The following is a 19410-nucleotide window of genomic DNA, read 5'->3' as shown; positions in this document are numbered from 1 at the left end:
GACCTTAACTGAAAGAAGAATAAAGACTTTGAGATCCGATAATGGTGGGGAATACAATTCAAAAAAAATAATTGCATATTGTAAAGAAGCAAGAATTAAGAGGGAGCTTATTGTTCCCTACATTCTCAAACATAATGGAGTTGCATAAAGGAAAAATAGAATAGTTTAAGAATGTATACGAACAATGATTTTTGATCAAGATATACCAAAATTTCTATGGGGAGAAACAACAATGACCACAATATATATACAAAATAGAAGTCCTAATAGAATCCTCGATAATATGACACCTGAAGAATCATTCACAAGAAGGAAACCATGTGTGGACCATCTCCAAATCTTTCGATGTCCTGCCAATATCCACGTTCCAAAGGACAAACGAAAGAAGCTAGATTCTACAAGCATTAAAGGGATTCTCGTTGGCTACAGTGCTTCTTCAAAGGCATATAGAATCTGCATCAAGGAAGGAAGACATATTGAAGTAAGCAGGGACGTTATATTTGATGAAATTCATGCTTACAAAAGATCCAAAGATATTCCTATTGATTCCGATGACGAAGGCATACCACTATTTGAAGAAGAAGAGCACCACGACAATCCTACTACAAATCAAGAAGAAGAAGAAGAAGAAGGACCAAGTGAGCCTATTCAACCTGTGATCATACCTAACACAAGGAAGAGGCCAAATTGGTTAAAAGCTACTCTTGAAGATGCCAAAGGACATGGAGTTGTGAAAGGAACTTTTAGAGAAATCAAAAGACCAAAAATATATTTTGGATATGCTGCATACATGAAAAAACTGATAGAAGCTGAACCAACTACATTTTAAGAAGCTGCTCATCAAGAATTATGGAAAAAGGCAATGCGGGAAGAATATCAATCCATCATGAAGAATGGGGTTTAGGAAATAGTTCGTAGACCAAGTAACAAATCGATTGTCACTTCTAAGAGTCAAGCACGCTGTTATGGAAGCATAGACAAGTACAAAGCTAGGTTTGTTGCAAGGGGTTCTCTCAAAAGGAAGTCATAGATTATAAAGAAACCTTTGCACCTACCGCAAAATATGCTACTATAAGATCCTTGGTTTCATTGACTGCTACAATGGGATGGAATATCCATCAAATAGATGTAAAAACAACATTCCTGAATGGAACCATCCATGAAGAAGTATACATTGAACAACCTGAGGCTTTGAAATAAATGGTAAAGACTCTCATGTTTGTAGACTCAAGAAGACCCTATATGGTTTGAAGCAAGCTCCTAGGGCATGGTATGCAATAATGAATGCATACCTTCTAAGAATCGGGTTCGTCAAAAGTATTGTTGACCCAAATCTCTATATCAAAGTTGTGGATAATGATCCAATCATTATTCTACTATATGTGGATGATGTATATATTACAGGTGTAGAGCAATGGATACAAGAATGCACGAAGATGCTGGCAACCGAGTCTGGGATGAAGGATCTGGGACTGATGCATTATTACTTAGGTCTGGAAGTATGGCAGAAACCTGGGGAGATATATTTGGAGTAAAGAAAGTATATAATCAAGTTGTTGCAGGAATTTAGTATGATGGATTCCAAGCCCATGACTACTCCCATGATCACCAATCTCAAGAAGTTGAGAAGCTATAACTCAAGTCTCGTAGATCCTACCACCTATCGTAAGTTGGTGGGTTCTCTGATGTATCTTGTAAATAATAGACCAAATATATGTTTTGCTATGAGCATTCTTAGTCAATTTCAGTTGGAGCCTTGTCATGATCATTGAATAGTTGCCAAGAATATATTAAGATATCTACGTGGCACTATACATCACTGCCTAAAGTATGACAACAAGGAAGTCAAGCTGACAGGTTTTACAGATTTTGATTGGAGTGGCAATGAGACCGATGGAAGAAGCACTACTGGTGAATGTTTTAGTTTGGGACCTGCGCTGATCTCATGGATGAGTAGAAAGCAAGATCCTATTGCTTTGAGTAGTGTTGAAGTTGAGTATGTGGCTGCATGTGTAGTAGGAAAGGAGGTTGTTTGGTTGAGGAAACTTCTGTAAGATTTGTTTGAGAAGCCTCTAAGTCCTGTAGTGATAAATTGTTATAATCAAAGCAACATTAAGATGTTTGAAGATCCCTTTTTCCATGCAAGGACAAAGCATATAAAAAATAAGTACCACTACATTAGAAGTTTGGTACATGATGGGATCGTGAAGCTACAGTTTGTCCAGATTGATGAACAGACTGATGTGTTAACAAAGTCTCTTCCTAATAAGAAGTTTGAATATTTTAGAAGCATGCTTGGTTTGGTTGATATCACTAATCTCGTTGATGATAAATGTTTGGAAGAGATTTGAGGAGGCATCTCTTGTGTAATACAAAATGCCTAGGAGGACATCTGACCGACCTATTTGTTGATGTCTAATTCCCGAAGTAGGGAGGGTGGCATTGGTCATAAAGCTCTGACCTTGCATTACGCACCTAGTTCCCTGGGTTGATGGTTAGCAAGTAAGCTTGATGATACCTAAAGAGGTTGTGAAAGCTTTAGTCCATCTTAGTCCCACCCGAATAGATTGCCTTGGTCAGGATTCTAGTCCATGGCATTGTGTGTGCCTAAACTTTTCGTAGTTCTTGTGTTTTGAGATCCTCCTTGTACTTGTATATATATATGTGTAAATTATGAATACCTCCCTAGTTAAGAGGGAGTGTTGAAGAATGTAACTAGGTTCGGTCTTCATATTTATATTTGAGTCATTATAAAATATATTTATCAAAGAATGATTTTTTATTTTTTATTTTTATTACAATGACTTATTAAAGCATGGGTTTCATGCTTGGGTCATCATCTTATAGGTCAAAGCCCCCATTGAGGACTTATAGGTTTTATATTAAGTCATTAAATTCATTGTCCATTTAATGAGACCCTTCTTGAGCTTTTGAATAATGTAAAAAGAATTATTATTAAGTAAAATATGTTATTTGTCACCTCCACACCAACTCGACCCTTGCCTGATGAAGTTGGCCTACAAGAGGACAATTCGACCCACAAAAGAGGCTATATATACAAGTTAGTTCTATCTATTTGCTCACCAACTCAACAAGTTCGATACACAAGAAGGAAGTGTAGAAAATAGCGAAGTTCAAGGAGGAAGAAGAATTACAGAAGAAGAAGTCAAAATTTTGGGCTATCTCTCTCTTTCGTACGAAGTTACTGGGCTATTGTTGGGGTTGAAGATCTGCTGCTGGGGAGGTCAAAGTTCTGGATTTGCTGGGTCAAAGATCTGCTGTTGGGAAGGTCGAAGTTTTGTTGATGGATAGGTTGAAGTTCTACTGCTGTAGGGTCGAAGATCTAGATCGAAGTCGCTGGAAGGAAGATCTGACTTGGTGATTGGAGGAAGTCTGTGTCTAGGTCAAAGAGTGTTGGATTATCTCGTCTTAACTACTGAAGGAAGAAGTTTGACTGGGTTTCCCCTAGATAGGGATTTTGCCCTGGCTTAGTGCCTACATCTTGTATCTCTTGTTCTAGTGATCTTCATACACTCATAATCTGGTAATTGCTTGATGAAAGATAATACAACAAAGAAGTAAAAGAAGCCAACATAATTCACAAGTAATTATCGAGAAAGAGAAATCAATCCCTAACACTACTAACACAGATTTCTCAACAACACGAAGGTAAATGATGATAAATTGAGCAAATTTGATAGTATAGTAGACGAAGGAATGTTCCTTGGATACTCCGGAAGGAGTAAAGCTTACAAATGCTACAAAAAGACTATGCAAAGTTGTGGAAAGTATCGATGTAATACTATACGAAGCATGGCCAGAGAAAGAATCAAAACAAACAAATGAGAATTTAAAAGATACAATCTACATGGATCAAGAAGAGATTACTACAAAGGAAGAACAAGAAGAATAAGCATAGTCTCTATCCACGAAAACTCTTAAATTTTTGCAAAAACATCATCTAGAGAACCAAATATTGGAGATGTTGATGCAGGTATACAAACCAGTATAAGAATGGCCAACACACTAGGAAAAGGTAATTTTGCCATGCTATCAAAAATAGAGGCAAAGGATTTTGCACAAGCCAGTAAGGACCAACATTGGGCGAATTCTATGGAAGAAGAATTGAATCAAATTGAGAAAAATGGAACTTGGGAACTTGTGCCACGACTAAAAGATAAAAATGTGATTGAGACTAAGTGGGTATTCAAAAATAAGATGAATGGAGGATAAATTATCATAAATAAGGCAAGACTTGTTTGTAATGGCTATGCACATATTGAAGGAATTGACTTCAAAGAAACTTTTGCTCCAGTTGCCAGATTCGAAGCAATAATAATGCTTTTGTCATTTGTGTGTTTGAAAGGTTTCAAAGTTTATTAAATGGATGTTAAAGTAGCCTTTTTAAATGGAGATTTAAAGGAAGAAGTATACATCGAACAACCAAAGGGTTTTGACTTGGAGCTTGGTATGCTAGGCTAGACCATTATCTTCAACAATAAGGCTTCAAAAGAGGGGTTGCTCAGAACAATCTCTATGTCAAGATGGAAAAGGACAACTTACTATTTACACTTGTATATGTGGATGATCTCATTTTTGGAAGCAATAATGATGATATGAGTCATTGATTTGCTCAGGAAATGTTAATGATTGGAGAATTATCCTACTTTAGACTACATGTTTCTCAAACCGACAAAGGAATATTCATTGCCCAAACCAAATACCTCAAGCTGATGCACAAGCGATTTGGAATGAAAGAATGTGCACCAGTTAGTACCCCTATGATTACCAGATGCAAGTTGAGTAAGGATGGTGAATCTCTTGAAGTCAATTAAACTCTTTATAGGTCTGTGATTAGGAGCCTATTGTACTTGACAACTTCAAGACCAGAGATTATGTAGGTTGCAAGATTTCAATTAGCATCGAAGCAATCACATATGCAAGCAATAAAGTGGATATTTCGATATTGAAAGGGCACACTCTATTTTGGGCTTTGATATCCTAAGAGTACAAATTTCACATTAACAACATACACAGATACACAAATGTTGATTGGGTAGGTAGCATTGATGATAGAAAAAGCACCAGTGGGAGTGCATTTTTGTTAGGAGTTTGCCTTGTGTTCTAGTCAAGTAGAAATAAATCACTAATGTCTCTTTCTACAACTAAAGCTAAATGCAGAGGATATTTCGATACTAAAAAGGGCACATTCGATTTTGGGCTTTGGTACCCGAAGAGTACAAATTTCACATTAACAATGTACAGAGATACACATATGTTGATTGGGTAGGTGGCTTTGAGGATAGAAAAAGCACCAATGGGGGTGCATTTTTCTTTGGAGATTGCCTTGTGTTTTGGAGCAATTGACAAGAAACGTGGAGAGAATACAAACAGGGGAAGCAGTGGTTGGAAGAAGTAGATATCAAAGTATTGCCATCAACAACAAAGGGGTAGATTGTTGAAAATGCTTGTTATTGATGTCAAAGTGAAATATAAATATACATAGTCAAATAACATGTTTTGAGATCTTTCCAATGATATATGGCCGCTTCCTAACGCCTCACTTTTGAGGAGAAACGAATTTTTGAATATTCATTATACATTTTGCAAGTTACACAAGTCGGCCCAAATAGTGGACAAGATGGCCCTACCCTAGACCCTAAATGCACTATAAATAGGCGTGAGAAGTAGCATTTCCAGATCCCACTCAAGAAAGTTCGATTATGTTTTGGCGAGCAGGAGTAGCAGATCTGAGCTTCATACCTAATGAGCCATTAAGTGAAGTAAAGGTGAGTTGGATAAGTCTTTTGTAAAGAATTTGCTTAGTTGTGGAAGGGTTTTTCGCATACTTTTTGAAGGTTTTTTTGTTTGTTTTGATTATGGTTTAAAGGAGGCCGAGTTTTATTTCAAAAGATGCTGAGTTTAGCTCTATTGAGAGGCTGAGGTTTGTTCTAGAGGCCGAATTCTGTTCAAGCCGAGAGGTTTGTTTTAAGAAGTTGAAATATGTTTTGTCTTGTTGACACACTGATGTTTGTTCTAGAGGCCAAGTTTTGAGCCCTAGTCGAGTTCTGTGTGCTGGTTTAAAGGAGAGGTTGAACCCTTATTCATTAAGGTTGCCTAACATATGTGACAACAAGTTTGTCAAGGTCAAGTACAAGTTGCTAGATTGAAGCCTGCAAATTTGTAAGTTCGTGCTTATAGAGGATTAGTGTCCTCATCTTCTTGACAAGTTGGAGCCTGCAATTTTGTAAGTTGTGCTTACAAAGGATTGGTGTTCTCACAAGTGGTTGTAATAAATTGAAAGATTGTTTGTAAAGCATTCAAGTTTCAAGTTTGAATTTTCATTTTAGTCTTAGTGTTTATACATTGAGTTGATGATTGGTTATGTGATGAGGTTTTATTTTTAACATTAATAAAGTGAAAATAATTAAAATCTAAGTGACACTGATTCACCCCCACGATCCCCTCTTAGTATCACCGTGTATTTCGGATTTCCAACATAGGGTTCGCTGATCTTGGACCTTGAGGTTTGAAGTTTCACAAACCTAAAAAAAATGTTCAGTTTTGTTCTAGGTTTGCTTTCGTTTGTTTGGTTTGGTAATGGTAGCGAATATCGTTACATTCTATATGCTGAGAAGGTAGGTAGAAGCATTTGGGCCAAGATTGTTTTGCACGATAGTCCTGTTCGGGATTGGTCCTCTGTTACTTAACCATATATAGAGAATTCATGGAGGAACCAATCTTTTCGCATGTTCCATCATTTCTCTTTAGTTTGGTATGCAAGAGAGCAACAATTTGGATGTAAGGTGATGTGATTGTTGGGATTAATTAGAGATTGGTCAAGGAAGATTTTGGAATTTGAATTGAACCTAATTGTTTGATAACAAGATTTCAAAATCAAACACGGTAAATGCACTTCTATCAATAAAAGAACTTGAAACCATATAACTATGTACAAATGGCCATATCTGTCTCTTAGAGGCAAAAACTTAGTTTGAAATCCATAACTTATTTTATGATCGAGAGATTTGATTGCCTCGTGAACCTTATCTTGTTGGTTTTGGAGACTATGGATTCTGAGCTTCTTTTGAATTGCAATTGTTGCAACCTTCCTTTCCGATGCAAATCTTTTGACCCTCCTTTCCTAATTCACAAAATTGTCTTTGACATGTGTTGATTATTTATTATTGAAAGTTTTTATTTTTGCTTGAATTCTCGTGTAATGAGTCTTTCCCTTTGATACAAGGTTTTCATGTTTTGTTTGAACCCCTATTTTGTATTTTTTTGGGAAAATGCTTTCCACATCCTATCCCATTGTCTTCGTTGTCTATTTTGGTTATTTGGCTTCTTGGGGTTGGGGGGAGGGGAAGCTGCCTCCAGTCTCCTTGTTACTAAGTTTCCAGTTCAAATAATGACCAATCTCTTCTCTAAGGGCAACAAAGCACTTCTGACATGGTAAGAGGATTGAAAAGCTTCACGAAATGCCTGGAACAACAGATTGACTTCATAATTTTTTAATGAAGAGGTAGAGACTTTGGGAAACGAGATAGCAAGTGGTATCTTTAGCATGTGACAATTCTCATTGCCTCTTCCAAGATAACTAGAAATTCACCCCTACAAATTGTCCTTCCTGCCCTTCCAATGAAGTATTCTTTGTCACATTGACATTTCTCTATTGTTGCTTTGTCCATTGCCATGGCATTCCTTCATCATGGGGATTATTTGGATGTTGGGTTTTGAAAAGAATAATCTTATGTCGCATGGTACGAATCATTTATTGAAAGTATTTGGGCCACTTCATTTAAGTGGTGATGTACATTGTTATTCATCAACTTATCCTCCATTGGGACCCCCCTGCTTGTTTGCTTACTATGGGTTGTGAGCTAGAACCTTAGTCAATGAGATTGATGAACTTGAAGCTTCAAGTTTGAACTTAGTTGAACTTCAAGCAAATCTTTAATGTTTACCAAACCTCAAGCCGAATTGAATGGCAAACTTAATGAAGAATTACTTTAGCGAATAAGTTTTGGAGTTTGTTCAAATTGGATCATATTAAACTGGGGGAATATTTTTATTTATATGAACAACTGTGGGGTCATTTCTATTTTTTTTTTGAAACTAAAAATGGAAAAAACCAAAATTCTCCACTAGTTTCACTTGTAGCCTAAGTTACCTGATCCGGCAGGGGGAGGGCCAAGATCCCCGGATCTGCGGATCCGATCCGGATCTGGATCTGGATCCACCTAAATACGCAGAAAATATGGCATGCAGGCGGATCAGCGAAATTAGGAAACGAATCCCTGTCAACTGAAACGGATCACAAGCCCTGAAATGGATGTTTGGAGTTAAATCGAAATTCTGTAGCGGCTGTATGGTAGCCGGACATGTTTTCTTGTTGCACAAAAAAATCCAGTGCTCTATGCTTTCTCGATCATTCATCATGCTGGCGGAAACAACTATGGGTGCATACGTCATGCCGGCAGAAACAACTATGGGTGCATACGTCATGCCGGCAGAAACAATTACGGGCCCTGAAATGGGTGTTTGGAGTTAAATCGAAATTCTGTAGCAGCTGTATGGTAGCTGGACATGTTTTCTTGTTGCACAAAAAAACCCAGTGCTCTTGATCATTCGAGATGCCGGCAGAAACAGCTACGGGTCCATACGTCATGCCAGCAGAAACAATTACAGGTCCTCTCATGAGCCATTTTAATTTTGATTTAATTGATTTTTTAAAGCTATAATTTTATTCCATTGATATGAATTTTGATGGGTTTCTATGGCGTTGTTTTCAATTTTAAACCAAATTTAAAAAAAAATAATAAAACAGTGAAATTTTGTTGGAATGCACGAAGACTTGCCCAAAATATAAAGAAAATAAAATCCATTAGCTTAACACGTGGTGTAAACCAATAGGCAATACGATAAAAATAAAATTACAATATTATTACAGCATTATGTTTACATATAAAATACAGTAATTATAAATATTTGATTACAATGAAAATATATATTATGTTTATAAAATATTTTTTTACACATATATCAAATTAATTATTTTAATTATTTTTCTTTTTTTTGGGATAAATACCCAAAAATTGAAATATCTTAGTAGATATATCTTACTTTATGGATTACTTAGAAAATAGTTAAATGTGGGTTTTTTTGGAAATTTTTAATTTTTATTTAAATTACTCAGTTTTAATTTTATGTAGTAGTCTCATTGTTTAATTGTTTTATTTTTTCAATATATTTTGGTGATTTTTTTGGTTAAATTTATTTAAATTTTGATAAAATTCTGTTGGAATTGTTAATTTGATTTGTCACTAGTGTTTCATACATTTTATGGGATTGAACTTATTTAGACATTTAGAAAAGCATTTTAAACCAAAATATACCTCTAACCAAAAAAATATTTTATCTAATTCTAACCAAATTTTTAAAACATGTAATAATTAAACAATACATAATTTTATTGAGGGAGTATGCAACATTTCAGTGTTTCGGTCTTCATATTTATAATATATTTAATGGTTTTAGTCTTCATATTTATAATATATTTAATGGTTTCAGTTCTAAAAGTGTTTGATGGTTTTAGGGAGTATTTGATTTTTGAACTCTAAAGTGTTTTTTTTTACACTTGTTTCTTAATTTAAAAAATATTATTATATTTTTTTTTTGTACTTGACGTATCCTTGCCGTATCTGGATCTTGGATTTTCAAAAAACTAGCGGATCCAGATCCGGATCCGAATCCTGGTAACTTAGCTTGTAGCTCATGTTGATCTCTGTCTATCATAGCTCAACTCTTTCTCCAAACTTCAATTATGGTCATCGTTCAACTCTCTCTAATAACAGTGCATGATTTACTCTCATACTGGTGCACAACTTATAGCCTATAGGGAGGGACCTCTCATACAGAACTTAGGGATCGATTGCAGTCTCGACTCTCTGCTTGGCAACACTTCAAAGTTCCTTTTGCATGGTTATATTTATCGTATTTATTTATTCATATTCTCATATATCTTTATTTATCATATTTATTTCATATTTATAGTGTTACTTGGGGATGTGCTCCTTAGCTTGTGCACTCGTTGTTGGGGGCACTTGGTGAAACATTTCTTCATGTCACCCTTTTTGAGAAATTCCATGAAAGACATGATGTAATGTTTTGCTAGTGTGGAAGGAGTGTTTCGATGGAAAATAGGTTGTGTGCGCCTTAAAAAAATTGGGACTTTTTGTTGCGCCCTCGTCAATTTTTTTTAAGAAAAGACAAAAGCTACAACCGTTTAGTAGTGATTTCTTCTATCTAGTAGTGTGGAGGTAGGAATCACTTAGGGTCAAATTTGTTAGCAGTTCTTTTTTGTTATTTCTTGGGTTTTTTGTTTTTACTTTATGCTTATCATTTCTAGCCTCTAAACTTAGGGATGGCCCTTTATGCTAGGGATCGATGTACACTGCCCCCCTGTGATGTTTTTTAAAATTTGGGGGGTGTCTCCACATGTCCCCAAAGTGTGTTTCTCCGCTCCTGTATCGCCATATCTTGGAAACTTTGTAAACATTGCATATTTATTATATGCATATATATCTATTTATCATATTTATTATATGTCATATTTATTTACAATATTCATGTCTTTATTTATTATATGTATCATATTTATTTCATTTTATCATTTTTCTTCTTTGAATTTTTAGCATATTTCATTGAATTTTTATCATATTTCTTTGAATTTTAATAATAATAGGAAGACAACCCCCCTCCATAAATAAATTTGAGCCTGTAACAACCTAGGAGGAAACACATATTTGTAACAATTAGGCTCACATATGTGATATATCTTTAAATTTTAAAATTTAGAGTTTTTTGAACTTAATTTTCAAAATTTACGCCATTGAATTTTTTGCTGGACTTAACATCTCTGAAATCAAACACGAACTTGAAACAGGTGACTTAGGCTATATCCATGAGATTCAGGTTATGACATGGGCATAATGTTTTCTGTCACCAAGTTCCCAATCTCATCCAGTCTATCCCGATCCTCTGCATTGGCCTATCTGATTAATAAAGATTCCCACCCGAGTGATCTTGATCATCAATGGTATATGTTTTTTGTTTTGTTTAAAATTTTAAGGTTTTTGCAATAACTGGGCAAATTATAAGTAAAACTCTACAGCAAAGATTGCATCAGATATCATTCTATAGTACCAGAGTTTGAAAATTGCAATTACATAACCCATAAAAAGTCCTACTACAAGCCCAAAATGAAGATCGACTTTGTCCTTGTACGAAATTATCCAGTGCTCCTTGATGCTATATATTCTGTAAGATATACTTGATAATCTAACATTACTGAAAAACATGAAAGCTAACAAAAAGCATAACAGCCGGCAGCATCATCCAAACCTGTACTTGCTGGATCATTTTGCCGATTCATAGATACCATCTCCTTGTCAAACTAGTGCACAGTTTCTTCTGCCTTGAACTCTCCCCTGGATGAGTTAACTGAAAGCCTTTGGTTTGAGGCCATAGACTGGTCACCCCTATGTGAAGTGAGTACCAAATTTCGAAGGAGATTGCATTTAGATTCCACAACTGCCAAATTTTTTTCAATTCCACCAAAGATCCAGGGATTTCTGTTGCCTGCATTGTAATCTGACCTTCAATTTCACGAGTTTTTGAAGCAAGATTATAAATTGAAGACCCATTGCAGTGAACATGCTTCCCATGTCTTCTTAGGACATAACATATTTCTTGTAATTCCCTGGAGTCTATTTGATGCTGTGTATGACCAATTGCTTTTGCAAATGAAATGTACTGTACCCTGCCTACAATACCCATTCCACTTTCCTGGACACTTCACAATTCTTTGTTCCAGAATAGAGTGCTGACAGGTGCTGACAGTGCTTCCCAAAGCTCAGGGTCAAATGCTGCCGAATCCCAGGAGCCACATACTGGTCTTGCCAGTTGATTCTAAGTTTGACGCCGGCCTGGAATCTTCTAAATCTCTGCAAGCTAATAATCCACTAAAGGGGTGGCTCTCCTGAAAGATCCCTGGCACAAAGTAGTAATCCAGAGAACAAATGAAACACAAGAAGATTTGTTACCTGGCAGAGAGGCTGGACATACCTGTCAGACAATGATACCATTATCCCATGGTGAGCCAGAGGAATTAGAGACAACAGGTGATAAATACATGACTTAAATGCATGGAGCATACGAGTAAGGGACTCCTTTCCCTTCACATTACAGATCGTATCTTTGTTGATTTCGTTTAGATTGCATGCCAGTGATGGTTTATGAAATTCGTTGTAGCTTGCCATGTGACGGGTTAAAACCATTAAATGTGTCTTGGCACTATCCATTGATTATGGGATGGATTGTTGATATAACGTGCCATTGGATGATTGGACACAAACTGCTGCTGTTTTAGAGTTGAGCCAAAGACAGCTCTCTGGTCTGCTTGTCGGTTGTTTTCCCAAAAGACAAGATAGAATTTGATGGAGGAAAGGGAGCTCACTTCTTGTTTACTTTGTTCCAGAATTGAAGCTAGAGGACTTTCAGCATGCTCTGAATTGTAGACAATGTGATGGATAATAGTCTTGGGGTCTCCTATCACTATAATCGATTGCATGCCAATGCCTTTTGCTATTTTGGGTCATTGTCATGGAGCCTAAGCTTCTGCTCCGTTGTTGGAAATGATGCCATAGTGCCAAGCACTATGCTTTACCCCTGCTAAACCTGAATCACTTGTCACGCCCCTACACTGGCGGTACTCTTCCAACCGCACTATAGGAGGTGCGGCACCACCGACCACTTTCTTTTCACCAATACTTGCGTTCATGGATTACGCCTACTTTCTATACTTAGTTTATTTTTCAACCGCTAAGCATATCTTTCGTTATACCATTCATCATATTAACTTCATTACACCATGAATTAGCATTAACATGAAATACACAATAGTATAACTGGGAGGGGCAACTCTCTGTAATGAGTCTGCCTGTAATAATAATATATCAATATACAAGTTCAATCTTGAGGAAACCCCAAATTTACACTTGAATATTTTTACATTTGCTGGCACAACGCGTTCAGCCAGCTCGTTGGCACGCCCACACGGTCGTTCGAACTACTCTGCCTAACTCCTCGTTTGCCTCCACATGTTCACCCGAACGCGTTTCGTTCAACTCGTCTAGCGCTCCTACTGAACGCCCAACTTGCCAAGTCTCCATCGGCGAGTCATTCACTGTGCATGCCCGTTCAAGACTTCGCTCGAACTACCATTCACCAACTCGTGTTGTTTGCCTGGACGCCCTGCCGCGCCCTCGAACGACCTCGAACGATCCTGCCGGAAAGCCCTCGAACGCCCTCAAACGACCCTGCCCGAACGCCCTCGAACGACTCTGCACGAACGCCCTCGAATGCCTTCGAACAACCCTGCCCGAACGCCCTCGAACGACTCTACACGAACGCCCTCGAACGACCTCGAACAACCCTGCCCGAACGCCTTCGAACGACTTTCTGAACGACGCCCTCGAACGACTTTCCTGCACGACGCCCTCGAACGACTTTCTAAACGAACGCCCTCGAACAACCTCCTGCACGAACGCCTTCGAATGACCTGTTTCGGCTTGGGTGCTTCGGCCCTGCACTCGTCCGCCTGCACCTTCGCCCGGATTTCAGACCAGCTCACACTTCTTCCCTTCATCCTCCCTTGAACGCTGTGAACTTGTGCGTTGATTCCTTGATGGTTGAATGACTCCTCCACGCCATCCACTTATATGTTTCATCGCCATGGTTTCCTCATGCCGGCTCGCCTAGCCGACTTCCGTTCAGACAACCGTTTGGCAATTTCGCATGTCGACCCATACGTTGGGCGCCCCCACCCGGGACCGCCTAGCCTTATAAACCTTCGTCCTCTTCCACACTTAGCCAATTTCGCATATAGCCTCGTTCTTTCAGCTCTGCAGCTCGTGGGTGCTACATTCTCCCCCACTTGAAGTCATTGTCGTCCTCGACAATCTCTCATCTCAACAACCATCTGTCACCAAGATATCCATACCAAGGTATATAACCCACCGGTATGTCATACATCGGAAAGTCTCCTTAATCATGATCATCATCCACCTTTTGTTGCAATCTCCACATACTGCTCCATTGTGGAAGGCTGGCCCCTCCAACTCAAGCTACATGCTTACTGCAACATATCGTGCCGACCTCATCATTTATCGTCATCGTGTGAACTGCTATCATGATACTCCAGAGGAATTAGAGACAACAGGTGATAAATACATGACTTAAATGCATGGAGCATACGAGTAAGGGACTCCTTTCCCTTCACATTACAGATCGTATCTTTGTTGATTTCGTTTAGATTGCATGCCAGTGATGGTTTATGAAATTCGTTGTAGCTTGCCGTGTGACGGGTTAAAACCATTAAATGTGTCTTGGCACTATTCATTGATTAGGGGATAGATTGTTGATATAACGTGCCATTGGATGATTGGACACAAACTGCTGCTGTTTTAGCGTTGAGCCAAAGACAACTCTCTGGTCTGCTTGTCGGTTGTTTTCCCAAAAGACAAGATAGAATTTGATGGAGGAAAGGGAGCTCACTTCTTGTTTACTTTGTTCCAGAATTGAAGCTAGAGGACTTTCAGCATGCTCTGAATTGTAGACAATGTGATGGATAATAGTCTTGGGGTCTCCTATCACTATAATCGGTTGCATGCCAATGCCTTTTTCTATTTTGAGTCATTGTCATGGAGCCTAAGCTTCTGCTCCGTTGTTGGAAATGATGCCATAGTGCCAAGCACTATGCTTTACCACTGCTAAACTTGAATCACCTGTCACGCCCCTACACTGGCGCTACTCTTCCAACCGCACTATAGGAGGTGCGGCACCACCGACCACTTTCTTTTCACCAATACTTGCGTTCATGGATTACGCCTACTTTCTATACTTAGTTTATTTTCCAACTGCTAAGCATATCTTTCGTTATACCATTCATCATATTAACTTCATTACACCATGAATTAGCATTAGCATGAAATACACAATAGTATAACTGGGAGGGGAAACTCTATGTAATGAGTCTGCCTGTAATAATAATATATCAATATACAAGTTCAATCTTGAGGAAACCCCAAATTTACACTTAGAATATTTTTACATTTCCTGGCACAACGCGTTCAGCCAGCTCGTTGGCACGCCCACACGGTCGTTCGAACAACTCTGCCTAACTCCTCGTTTGCCTCCACATGTTCACCCGAATGCGTTTCGTTCAACTCGTCTAACTCGTCTAGCGCTCCTACTGAACACCCAACTTGCCAAGTCTCCACCGGCGAGTCATTCACTGTGCATGCCCGTTCAAGACTTCGCTCGAACCACTGTTCACCAACTCGTGTTGTTCGCCTGGACGCCCTGCCGCGCCTTCGAATGACCTCGAACGATCCTTCTCGAACGCCCTCAAACGACCTCAAACGACCCTGCACGAACGCCCTCGAACGACTCTGCATGAACGCCGTCGAATGCCTTCGAACAACCCTGCCTGAACGCCCTCGAACAACTCTACACGAACGCCCTCAAACGACCTCGAACAACCCTGCCCGAACGCCTTCGAACGACTTTCTAAACGACGCCCTCAAACGACTTTCTTGCATGACGCCCTCGAACGAATTTTTGAATGAATGCCCTCGAACAACCTCCTGCACGAACGCCTTCGAATGACCTGTTTCGGCTCGGGTGCTTAGGCCCTGCACTCGTCTGCCTGCACCTTCTCCCGGATTTCAGACCAGCTCACACTTCTTCCCTCCATCCTCCCTTGAACGCTGTGAACTTGTGCGTTGATTCCTTGATGGTTGAATGACTCCTCCAAGCCATCCACTTATATGTTTCATCGCCATGGTTTCCTCATGTAGGCTCGCCCAGCCGACCTCCGTTCAGACAACCGTTTGGCAATTTCGCACGTCGACCCATACGTTGGGCACCCCCACCCGGGACCGCCTAACCTTATAAATCTTCGTCCTCTTCCACACTTAGCCAATTTCGCATATAGCCTCGTTCTTTCAGCTCTGCAGCTCGTGGGCGTTACATTCTCCCCCACTTGAAGTCATTGTCGTCCTCGACAATCTCTCATCTCAGCAACCATCTGTCACCAAGATATCCATACCAAGGCATATAACCCACCGGTATGTCATACATCGGAAAGTCTCCTCAATCCATGATCATCAACCACCTTTTGTTGCAATCTCCACATACTGCTCCATTGTGGAAGGCTGGCCCCTCCAACTCAAGCTACATGCTTACTGCAACATATCGTGCCGACCTCATCATGTATCGTCATCGTGTGAACTGCTATCATGATACTCCAACACAATGCTAACACATCTCTTGTACACTGCTAGCCCTCATGACTCGAACTAGTCGGGTAGCTAATCCAACTGTCACGCTCAAACCATGAGAATGCACATTCTCATGCCATCATCAGTCGTTTCTCAGACTCTTGTCACAACATCAACTCGATCAAGAATCCATCCATATAAACCATGTCCAGGTCCATGAAGTAGTCCTCATCTCATCTGCAACATGCTGTCCATGATGTTTGGTATTAATGTGCTGCATGAAATCAGTCGCATCTATCCAACATGATCATCCATATGTATAAAATCCATCTCCTTAATATGAAGAGATCCTCTCATCAAACTCGACTCTCGATGTGCCACATCTAGGTTCATGAAGCAACCTCCATCATATTTGCAATGTGCCATCCCTCAAGTCTGTCGCAGAAACAAATATACACCTGTCTCATCTTCCATGTGCTGCCCATGATCATAGATCAATTAGCTCCCATATGTTAAAAGTGTTTAAGTCTCGGCTCAACTCATGCCCAAGTGTTGCCACCAAGGCATCATCATCGTTGTAACTCCATCACTCCAAAGTGTCTCATATCGATCCTCCACATCAAGTCACTCTTTCAAGCACACTCATACATGTACTCAAAAGTATGCATCCCATCCTGCATCAAAGTCCCTGACCTCAGCTCCTCAATGTATCAGATCCTCCAACTCCACCATAATGTGAAGTCCCTGAAAGTCACAACCTCATGTCATCAGGAGCTCCATGAGTCATCTCCAACGAACACCCTAGCAAGCATACATGTCTTGGCCCAAAGGTCTCTGCAAGATGCCTCAGCTTTCCATGTAGTAGGAATGCTCCATAGTCTGCTCACAAATCCAACCAGTCCATGGCCTTGTTGTACAAGAGTGCACAACCTATCCATCGGCTCATAAGTAAAACATCTCCATGTCACATCAGCAAATCCACCTGCAAAACATCCCCGCCCTGGCACTCCTCATTGGATGCCCATAAGTGACACCTCTACAAGTGCTTCTGCATAATGTCCCTGTATAAGACTGCCATGCTCCATGTCTCTAACCTGATGTCCATGACTCAAGTTGCTCATGCTGTCCAACTAGGTAGACCCATCACAACAATCGGTCATTTTCATCCAAGTCTGCAATCCAGTCTAGTGAACTTGGTCACCCAACCGTATCATCATCACATGAGTCTCTTCCACCATGGCTCCCCCACTAAAGGTTCCACCAAGACTTCCTCTTGGTCTTGGCCATGAGAAGTCCACCCAAGTATCATCATACTCAAGTGTGTGCCCTTCTTCAATCTGTCCATGAATCATGCCGAACACTTAGCCAATTCTCCATGTGGCTAAAGCATGACCCATTCCTTCGCAACAATCATCATGTTCCTCCCTTGTCACGGGCCTTTGCACCTTCTACCATAAGGTCACAAACAGCCCCAACAAGTCCTGCAACAGTCAATGGTTCTAGCCTCTCCATACAAGGTCTCGTCGTAGACATCCATGGTAAGATCTTCCCTTGCATCGGCAAACTGATTTTGCTCTTCCCTGCATACGGTTCATCTTCCAAAAGTCTCACTGAAACACAAGTATAAGTAGTACTTACTTCATCATGAGGCTCCTCCATATGAGTTTCCTCATCCAACAATGTCTGCAAATTGCACGATCCTAGTCCAACTTGATCAATTTCAAGTTCCTTCTCTATCGTTGTCATATCTGCAACATCCTCAAACATCACGGATTCCTCTTCTTTGTCATTGCAATCTGCAGCTTCATTCTGCTCTATTGCCCAACCAAGTCGAAGAAGTTTGTCTTCAACATTCCTTTCCAAGACTTCATGTTTATTTCGAATCTGTGGGTTCTCTTATTTCATCCGCTTCAACCTGTATAAGGTCAGCAAGAGATTCCCTTCACATTCTTCCAAACCTGCCATGTCTTGTCGTTCAGCTTGGCCCAAGCACTATGCTTTACCCCTGCTAAACCTGAATCACCTGTCACGAATGTAAAGTATTCAGCTTCCCGTCGTTACTGTCAATAACAGTTGCCTTTCACTGGTGCCAACATGCCTTTGATTAAAATTTTGCCTCTCTTTGTATTTGTGCTTGGCTGCAAAGGCTTGTTCTATGTAGCTCTTATAATTGTAGATTTTATTTTCATTGATAACTAATACAGGAGTACTCTGAGTTCATTAACATGAACATCAAATAAGTTAGTTCTGGCTGGCTAACTAAGACTTGCAGTGAATATCCTAAATAAACTAGGCAGATTGTTATTGTGTGTTTAAAATTTAAATTCAAAAAAAACATAGTACTGGAATCTCCTAGGGAAGGTGCCAAATCACTGATTCACCAAACCAGAATCACTGAATCTCCAAACCATTTTGGAACTGTTTCCTGCCTGTAAATAGAAACAGTTTGGCATGTGATGGATAAATTTCCAGGAAGAGGAAACAAATCCTTTTTCAAAAACAAAAGGTCAATGGAATATAAAAAAGCAAAGCCCCATGGGAAATTGAAGGGTGTATGGTGGGAAAGGCGATGAATTAGGGGTTCGCATTCACAGAAAGTAAACCCAAACCCTATAAAACCAAAACCTAAACCTCCATGATGTCATTTTTCACTTTCAAACTATGAGAGGTTGAGACCTGAGACCTCTAATAGTAACATAGATTTGGAGGGCATTAGCACAGTGACAGTCACATTGTAACCAGAGAGATTTGAACAGTGGATTTTGCATAGCAGCATTCTCACTTGGACCTGGGTTCAAATGTCTGTTGTGATGCATTGACTTGATTAACTTAGCTTATTGTATTCATGTGGATGGATGTCTCATTAAGTAGATACCCTCAGAAAGTAGTTATTTATTTATTTATTTCTGGTATTTCATTGCATGTTTTTGTCATATCTAAATTCTTGCTATATTGTTTCTGTTTGTAGGATCTATACATCCATGTTGGTTGGCCTTTGTACCGAAAATATGGACATGCTTTTGAGGTATGTCATGCTACTTCCATACCATCTCTACTTTTTTTC

At 39.4% G+C, this 19410-nt stretch overlaps 1 protein-coding gene across 1 annotated transcript in view; it reads left to right on the top strand.

Moving 5' to 3' along the window:
- The window catches only part of LOC149260318 (eukaryotic translation initiation factor 2 subunit alpha homolog), a 52666-nt gene that overhangs the window by 23302 nt on the left and 9954 nt on the right, over positions 1 to 19410 (top strand). Inside the window, exon 3 of the mRNA XM_089420230.1 lies at positions 19315 to 19371. Within this exon, the coding sequence (XP_089276356.1) occupies positions 19315 to 19371 (57 nt within the window). The remainder of the gene's footprint in view (positions 1 to 19314; positions 19372 to 19410) is intronic.

The sequence above is a fragment of the Pinus tabuliformis genome, chromosome 6 (genome assembly GCF_031772625.1).
Source record: "Pinus tabuliformis cultivar Carrire ecotype Pingquan chromosome 6, CPIR1, whole genome shotgun sequence".
In the NCBI taxonomy this organism is placed as follows: domain Eukaryota; kingdom Viridiplantae; phylum Streptophyta; class Pinopsida; order Pinales; family Pinaceae; genus Pinus; species Pinus tabuliformis.
The sequence above is the reverse complement of the archived record's forward strand: the minus strand, read 5'-3'. Positions and strand labels throughout refer to the sequence as shown.